This window comes from Buceros rhinoceros, unplaced genomic scaffold, assembly GCF_000710305.1.
Source record: "Buceros rhinoceros silvestris isolate BGI_N320 unplaced genomic scaffold, ASM71030v1 scaffold12244, whole genome shotgun sequence".
NCBI lineage: Eukaryota > Metazoa > Chordata > Aves > Bucerotiformes > Bucerotidae > Buceros > Buceros rhinoceros.
This window is the reverse complement of record NW_010407710.1, coordinates 30,810-40,265: the sequence shown is the minus strand read 5'-3', so window position 1 is coordinate 40,265 and position 9,456 is coordinate 30,810. Positions and strand designations below refer to the sequence as shown.

Sequence of the window (9,456 nt, the reverse complement as noted above, 5' to 3'; positions counted from 1 at the left end):
ATTAGACCACATGCCCTGATATTAAATTGAGTGTCTAAAATTAGGCATTTTACATTCTGTAGCTTGAGGACAGGGTTTCAGTAGCTGCGGCACTCATCAAGTAGACACCAGGCGTGTAGGAACTCTGCACAGTAAGTAGCACTGCCTTGTGCATTTCCTACACGTTATTGTGTGTTGTCTATTATTTTAAAATAGAGTTTCAAAGAAAAAATATTTGTTTCATGTTTAGTTTATTGTTGTTATTGCTATATTCTGTATTGATTCACAGACTAGCATGTTGTAAACTTGGAGTTAAACAAGCTTCTAGCCTAACTGCAGGTGATGTCATCAGGAGATGTGTAATTTCTTCATTAGTGATTTTGTCAGATGTGAGGTTTCCTATGATTCTAATATTTCTTTTGTTTGATTTCTTGTAGACTTTAACTTGAAAATGGCATCATGCCTTTATGAATGCCTTTATGAGGCAGAACTTGAAAAATACTATCCCCATTTTGCTGCCTGCGGTCTTCAGAAGATTGATGAGCTTGCCAAAGTTTCCATGAAAGATTATACTAAACTGGGGGTCCATGACATGAATGACCGCAAACGACTCTTTCAGCTCATCAGAATAATCAAAATTATGCAAGAGGAAGACAATACAGACTTAAGCAAGCAAGACTTTCAACCTAGTGGGCTTTTCATTCAGCCTCAGGTGACCAGATCAGGTCCCTGTAGACAGCTGCATTTTGAGTCCTCCTTCAAAGAAAATGATGGGATAGTTAAAGACTCTGAATCTGAATCATGTGGTTCATCTGATTTCAGTGCCAAAGAGAAGAGCAGTGTAGGAGAAATGTTGGGACATATTCAACCACATGATTCAGAGCTGATCAGATTAACAAGAAAAGACCTCAATACTCCTGGAATATGCACAAAAAAGGACCTGAGCTGTCCAACAGTTTCTGATGACATTGCTCCTCTCCTGGGGGATTCTGATGCTCCTATCATACAAAGAATAACTCATAGTTCAGGGTATAATTATGGACTACCTCATTCCTCTATCAGGTAATAATCAGTTGCCTTTATTTTGCTGTGTTTCAAATTAATCATGATTAAATCTTTCTTTCTGATGGAGGAGAATCTGTCTTCATCACTTCCAAGTAAGCAATCCTACCACTACAGAACAACGCAAAATCTTATAGAGAAGAGAGGTATTAATGGGCGCTTGCGACTCTCCAAGTCTGGTAGAAGGAACCAGCTGAATTTCACCGGCTTCTACTCACCAAGGTTATCTTATATCTTTCAGGATATAAGGCTTTGTTTCCTTGGTGTTTTGGCCAATCTTTCTTTCTCTTTACTTTCCATAAGAGTATCTTGCAAAACATACTTTTTCTAAAATATGGCATTATCTATTGGTAAGTTTGGCAAGTTTTTCCCAGAAAAAAGGATACACGATGTGATGGCTGTATTTGCTTATAAAATTTCTGAACTGGAGCTTTAAAAAGAAACAGAATAACTGGGATGGGATATAGGTGTCGTGGTGAGAGGGATGCCTTGCATCTTGATCTGTCCCTTTCATACTTTTCCCGGTGTTTGGTAACAGAGGGGCTATGGTTAGCTTGACCCATTGTTAAATCTACCCTGGCAACATTTTTAAAGCACAAAATACTTTTTTTCTGATTCAGCTGCACATGTTCTACCAGCATCAGGGCTAGGCAGTTGTGGCAGTTTTGTTTTAAAATGCGCTGGAGACAGGAGGCTGTATGAGGTTGGGGCTTGGTCTGGTCTGGGAAAGCTGTGGGGAAATATTTGGTATATGGAGTGGGGGTGTCAGTTACAACTCCCATTGAATATGCATGTAGCCTGGAGGGACAGATGCTCCTGCCACAGAGGAAAAGTATTAGGGTTGCATAGTACTTAGAGCACTTAAACTCTGAAATGCAAGACAAATGTTTATAGCTCCCTTTTGCTGGAAAAAAAAAAAGAATCATTCCCACTTTCCAGAGAAGTACACTAACCTCCTATATATACTGGCATCTGAGTGCATTCTCTGTGTCGTCTAGACATGGAGCCAAGGTGCCACTAAAAGGGCAGGATTCATAGTACTGACAAGTAAAAAATGATAAAATATAACCTAATGGCTCAGCTGGAGGACTTCAAGATTTTTAATGCTGCAATAGAACCATCTATCTCCATTGTTCTCCCTTTCTTTCCTCGTTCTTCTCTTTTTTTTACTGAGCACATTCTTCTGTGCCTAGCATTACAGTTCACCTTGTGGGCTTTCTGTGTCCTCCTGCTGACATGCCTGAGTTTCTCTTTCTCCTGTTTTGACCGTGGAGTGCATGTTGTGCATTCCAGGCTTGGGACAGTCTGGTGGCACTTGGGTTTGTGATTCCTGTTTTGCAAGTGCCTAACTCCTTCACCGAACCATCCATTCCCATATCACCTTGTGATTTGACCACAGCGAAAGCTGTGTCTATTCTGTGAGAAATAAGGGAAAACACTGGCATGATTTCAGATGGCAGGAAGATTAAGAGCTCTTTTAATATCTTTAAATGTATTTTGCACTTGCCCACAGCAAATGGCTTGATTTTGACAGTAGCAAACAGGTCATTACTGATCCTTTGACCTATTGTCTAATCTAGTAATAAAAAATATTTTTTTGCTATAAATACAATTTTTATTTAAGAAAGGTTAATAGAAAATCTAATCTAAAGGTTCAACTTACAGAATTAAAGGTGTTCTATTCCCATACAAAATATATTAAACTGTTTGTGCCTTTGTATTAGAAAGAATTTATGACTTTTTTTCTCATAAGCAGACCCTCCAAGTCTTCAGTTTTTCCTTTCTCTAAATCAGTCCTTCCTCCTTCAAGCTCTTAGAATACAACAGGCTCTTTCTGTAGGTCACCACATCCAGCCTCTGACATGAGAATTAAACTTCAGAGCCTCTAGTCATTTGTTGGATGACATTTGGTGCCTAGTGATATCCATAAGCTTACACTAGCCTATGAAGCATCTTATTTCAAGTATCATTGCCTTTCTTTTCAGGGGAAAGAATTTTCCATCTAAATGCAGGGTCCAATCCTGATCTGCATGGGAAAGCTGTACTAAAATTAAAGGGACTACAGTTACAAGTCAGGATTACTCATGTGTAGTCTTTGAAGACTTCATCTTGAGACTTATATATGCATCTTGTATGCTTCTGAGGAATCACACAGCACAACAGCAATGACACTACATGTTTGTAGTTGTCATGGGATATTGAGTAACTAGTGGGTTTGGATTTAATTTATTAGACAACTACTATATGTCAGTTTTCATTAAGAAATTTTGGGAAGACATTTGGACAGAATGGCAGAAACACTACTTTTGGGCAAGTTGAGGCTTGATTAAAATTATTTTTTTTCTCACAAATTGACATTCAAATCCATGCTGAAAATTATTACTCATTTGGCTGAAGACAGCTTGAAAAAATAAAGGTGGGATGAATACATTTTGGTTGAATTCAAGCATTTTTGGTATGCTGCAGCACAAAATGCTTTACACAGCAGGTTAATGGAATGACCCCGTGTTTCTAAGGTGTCTGGGAGGGAGCTAAAGTAGGCTGGACAAAACACAAGAGCACAACTTTGCCTGTGGTCTGAAACCACATAATCTTTTATGAAAAAAGACTAAAGGGGAGACAATGACAAGATCAATTTTTGTTTGAGCTGAATAGGGAGATGGTTATACTGTCTGGTTTCCCACTTTCAGTCATTAACTTGTAATCTGCCTGACAGCCTGTAATAGGGAGAATGAAAGTCAGTATAAGAGGAAAAGCAGTTATATATAACCTTCTCCTTTTCAATATCTGTCATACTTTTATCTGTACATTATTAATTGACTAATCACGACTGCAAATAATTTCAGCAAGATTAAATTTGATTAAGTTAAGTTGGCATATTATGCCAACTTCAATCATATTTGTGGACAACTGAAAATACCCAGCAACAAGTTGAGGAATGTAGCTGTATAAATACAACTATTCTTTTAACAGAAGTGAACAAAAGGCATCAGTCTATTTAGGAAAAAAACAGCAGAAAATTCACCATGTAACAATGAGACATGGTTTTGTGATTTTTGAAAAGCCGTTCAAGACAGAAACATTTATCTGATAAACCTTATGCATATTCCAGGTTCACGATAACCTCATTTTAAAAATGTAAACCTATGCTATTGATGCAGATCCAGTACTTCTGAGAAAGAGACTCCATGGACAGAGAGTGAAAAAATCAGAGTGTGTGTCCGAAAACGTCCTTTATGCCCGAGAGAGGAGCGGCGTGGGGAGGTTAATATTATCACAGTGAAAGATAAAGAAACTCTGCTTCTTCATGAGAAGAAGGAGGCGGTTGATCTCACCCAATATATTTTACAGGTAACATGCTCCACTTGAACGTTTTGTTTATGGGCCAGTCACTTGCACGGATGGGATAAGGAAAATTGTGTTTGGAGTTTCCATGAGGGGAAACAGAGAAGGGCCATGTGCATTTCTTGGAGTGAAATAGGCGGTGGACTCTTCTGAGAGCTTAGCATAACTGTATTTGAATTGTTTTGTGGCATAAAACCTGCGTCCAGAATTTTAAACCTCAAAAGCATGCCCCTTTCTTTGCACATGGCGAGATAAAACCCTCTGCTACATGTTGCTGCAGAAGAATTGCCTGCTGCGGAGTCTGCTGATAGCTTTCCAGGGTACTTCAGTGAGGAGTTCCCTTTCCACTATTTCAGCACTGTGTTCAGTGAACCACACACACACCCCCTTCCCTTCCTTTGTTCTCAAATGCTTTTGAAAATTAAGTTCCCTTTTGGTCTTTGTTTCTTAATCCCGAATACCTTGTGCTGTCATGGCTTGAATTCTCACTTTTGACTGACAGCACCAGGAACAGAGCTGATTTCTAGAGAGCAGTCAGGCATTCTCACTCTGCTGGGAGTTATTTTTACAGTCTGGGTCCTAGGAACAACTGTTTGGAGTATCCAGTGAAAATACAGTTTGCAACTCTCCTGGGCCTGGTTCATGTACCACCTTTTACAGTGCTACACATGCAGCAACTCCACAGCACTCCCTCCGACTACCTAGATTTTGCATTTACGTGGTGCTTATTGCCATCCTATCTAAGTGCTGAAATAACCACTGATTTATTTTGGTTTGTTAGTAGAAACAAAATCTTGGTATCAGTCAACATAGTCCAGACAAAAGTATGGCATGGCAAAGGCTGCCACTTTTCTATAGGATCCAGGAGAACTTCTGTGTTTCCAGGTCTGGCTGCTAGCCCTGCCTCCATCTCTGGTTCCTACAGAAAGGACAGCAAGGGGTACAGAGGGAGGCATGGGGCATATTCCAGCGCCACGGCTGGGGGAACTGACACTCGAGGCCCGTCACAGAGCACGCCTGCCCTTTGAGCAAGGGTATCTGCTGAGACTCCTGGTTTAATCTGACTGTGTGCTGCATGGTTGGTTTGTGTACCGTTGAAATGATTTCTGGTCCTAGAGATCTACCACCTTAATTTACACTGTGGTGAATTTATTAAGAGTGCAATGTTAGACACCAGACCATGGAGGCTCTTCAGAAAATGTGGTATTTATCACTGTCCCTACAAACACTATTCTTAACCTAGAAGGAGCCCATAATGAGCTTGGTTGCAGTGTTTACAGAGACCATGCTGCTTTGGGCTGGATCTGGAGTGTGTGAAGATTTGGGTTTTCTTAAACCCTTCTCAAATAATAAAATCCAGCTTTGCTTGGGAATAGGTTCTGACTTCTCTGTCACAAAAATTAAGTCTGCAGAACACAGTCAATTAATCACAGCTGAGGACTAATTTTGAGGGAGTCAAGAGGTGACTCTGAGTTCTTTCTACTGTTACAGTCTTACTGTACATGTGCAGGCTCATTCATTTGAAGAATAGGTTTTATTTAATTAGCCTTTTTTTTTCCTTGTCAGAAGGCTGCGGCATGTTCTGTTTCAGAATCATGAGCTGGCATCTTTTCTTCCCCTTATTATTTTTTTCCCTACCCTCAGTTGCTTGATAAGTCGTAATGATGTGTTCCTGCATATATCATGCTGCGTGGTAAATGTGCTGGATCACTTCATACCTTTTCCAATGCCATATGAAGTAACTGGAAAGAATTCTGTTATTTAACTTTACCTTTGAATGTGGGTGAAGGGGAAGTGAAACATATTCATTTTCATGTAAAAATCATCTTTATTTTTCAGCATGTTTTTTATTTTGATGAAGTCTTTGGGGAGTCATGTACCAATCAGGATGTGTATATGAAGACAGCTCACCCTCTCATTCAGCATATTTTTAACGGGTAGGGCATCGGTGCTTACATTTGTTATTATTTGGTTTGTTGTTTTCCAATTTCATATACTGCTTTAATTTTCCTTTGCACTTTTCATCTTTTGAAAAACACTTCTTTTCACCTTTGCCACATACCTTCCCCCTTTTAGAACGTCTTTTATTGCAATTTTGACAAAATAAATCAGGGAAAATATTCTTCATGTCTGGTGAGCAATCTAAATCACAGAGGAACTTAAAATTTGACCTCAGGTGCAACAAAGAGACACCATGGTCAGTGCAGAATGAAAAAAAAAAATCATGCCAGGATTTCTGAAGCCTAATCTCCACTCTAACAAAGGCTTCTGTGTAGTACAGCACATGCATCTGTAGAAGAATAATATTACCTCTTTCAGGAGACTGTTGTGAGATATTTTTGCACATATTTCTACAGTGGCAAGGCAATAGAAATTATTAATAATCTTGTGGAGTTTCTTATTTTATTGATTTATAATTGCTTAGAGGTTTAATCATAATTACATTCTTTGTGATTAATAGGAAATTGATGGTGGCATTACTTGAGTGATCTTGTTTTCATGCAAAGTAACAAGATTGAATATAATTACATTTTAGAGTTTTCGAAGGAAAGAATTATGTATTCATGCTGAAAATTTAAAAAATGGAGCATTCTTTTACCAAAAATCTCCGAGTATCATCAGCAAAGGCAGCAAGTGTCATGCTCTTGAGAAAAGGAAAGTGAAGGAGGAGAATGAGGCTTGTAGCTTGCTGTGTCTTGATCATTAAAGACACAATTCACATTACAGCTAATTCTGTAATACCGCCAGAAGAGGTGCAACTGGTTTTTCTGAACTTTCCCTAACTTTTCTGTCCCTCCTGCTTCACTGGCATCATCTGTCCTCTTCACTGGCGTTGGTCTAGTCTGCCCCTATGGTGAGCTATTCTGCAATCTACGCTGGCAAGACATTGTTCATTGTGCTTATTGCAGCCATACGTGTTTACCCATTTCTCTGCCAAGGTACTGAACCAGCTAAAAAGTCCTTTTTTAAGGTAGGGGACAAGAAAAAATTTGTCCTGTACTATTTGGTTTTTTCGGCTGATTCAGTTCCCTGAATCTGTTCACATGATAATTCTGGGTTCAGTGCTTGCATAAGCGTAGGATGGGGAAGGAGAAGTAGGGAGTAACCTCAACTTAGATGGGCTTAAAGGGCAGTGGAGTCATATCCTGAGACCTCCTTGGAATTTTATGTGCATTGCCATTATAACCTTAAGAAGATGATGGCAAAACTGGAGCAAGCTGGAATAACCCAAGGCGATGGTTTCACTAGCTGGAGTAAGACAAACAGTGCTCTGCCACTGAAAGGGGGTGATCCCCTTCCTTACCCCCTCTAGACACATCTCCAGAAGTTACATGAAGCCACTTTGGGCATATTTTGTGATCCTCTTTGAAGGAAACAGCAGAAAGTGGAAATCTTTCCGCTGTTTCAGTGCAGTAAGATCAGAGCTAGGACAGGCAGGGATGGGTTAGTGGGTAGGTCACGCAGCTGGGAGCAGAGGAAAGGAAGAGCAAGACCTTCCCCTGAGCAACAACTCTTTAGATTGACTTTGTGTGCAGGGCTGCAGCCTGAGCCAAAGTAACCTTGCTCAGTAAACCACGGTGCTGGGCGGGTGTTAATTTTCGTCAAGTACAACATGTGTTAGTACAGAACCTGACTTGTGGCTGGTTTTCATCTCATGTCACAGTTATTTTTCTCTGTAATTCATAATCAGTAGGATTTCCATTAATAATCCTAGGATACTTCTGCAGCATCTAAACAGCTGGAAGAATAATAATGAATTACAAGTTTCCTTAAATGTGTTTTTGGCATCTGGAAGAAGGGAAGAGAGCCAGCACTCTGTGACACGCCAGACCTCCATAGGACACCCTCAGGAATCACTGTTAAGTGTTTTGCAGTTTACAGGATCAGATATCAAATCAACCCTCCTTGCTAAGAGGCCACTATAGATAGATATGGACATTGCAGAATCTCTTTTAATATATACAAATGAATCAGATGTGACACTAAAAATATAAGTTATTTTCACAGAGGCAACGCAACCTGCTTTGCATACGGGCAAACGGGTGCTGGCAAGACTTACACTATGATAGGTACTCACCGGAACCCAGGACTCTACGCCTTGGCTGCCCAGGACATCTTTAGACACCTGGAAGCCTCACCGGCAAGGAAAGATCTCCTTGTTTCCGTCAGTTTTTATGAGATATACTGTGGACAGCTTTATGACCTGCTAAATGGAAGGAAGAGGTATTTAAATAAAAATATGTTTTACTATAAACCTATGGTTATGAATCAGTTGGTTACTGTTTATAAATGTGTAACTGTTTCATGCAATTATATTTAAGGTAGAGAAAGAGCCTTCTTGTGGCCAGTTCTTATGCCAACCATTGTGGAGTCCCTGTTTTTGCCTGCTCAAACATAACTGTAGAATCAGAACGGTTTGTGTTGGAAGAGACCTTTAAAGGTCATTTAGTCCAACTGCCCTGCAGTGAGTATAACCTCTGGCTGTCCCTCCTGCTGTGCCAGTGGGGCTTTGGCTCTTGCCATTCTAGTCTGTGAAGATTCTGTTGATCTCCCACTTGCCATGCTTGACACTGCAGAGTTTGCTCACCTGAGCACCTTTACCCAGAAGCCCTGTCACTCAACGGGAACAAACCTCTGCAGGGCTTGCTGCCATCACCTTCAGTAGTAGCACCTCAGCCCCGGAGTCATTTAGGTGTGTGTACGTTCCTACAGGAGCTCCACCCAGAATGAAAATCAGGACAACTCAGTACATACTTGTATAAAATAAAGTCACTGTGGACTGAAATCTCTAAGTAACAGTCAGTTAAGATCTCAGCACTGAAATCTTGTCAAAATGATCTTGAAGAAACATCACCTGTCATCTGGAGGTGTTTAGCAGCCTTAAGAGCACTATCCTTAGAGCACACTGGAGGGCTCAAGAGGGAGGTTTTCTGCCTGGGGAAGTGAGTATCTGTTCACAAAGGAAGCACCTGTTTCTGTGCATGTGTGTTCCCTTTCTCCTCAGCAGTCTTTAAGGAGCAGGTAGTGTAATCTGCTATGTAAGGAGTCAATTTACTAAGGAAGAAAGAG

General features: G+C 40.2%; 1 protein-coding gene across 1 annotated transcript in view; it reads left to right on the top strand.

Moving 5' to 3' along the window:
* Positions 1–430: 430 nt before the first annotated feature.
* Positions 431–9,456, top strand: part of KIF24 (kinesin family member 24) — a 23,985-nt gene continuing 14,959 nt past the window's right edge. The window contains exons 1-4 of the mRNA XM_010134597.1: positions 431–1,041; positions 4,203–4,392; positions 6,226–6,323; positions 8,395–8,610. Of these exons, the coding sequence (XP_010132899.1) occupies positions 431–1,041; positions 4,203–4,392; positions 6,226–6,323; positions 8,395–8,610 (1,115 nt within the window). The remainder of the gene's footprint in view (positions 1,042–4,202; positions 4,393–6,225; positions 6,324–8,394; positions 8,611–9,456) is intronic.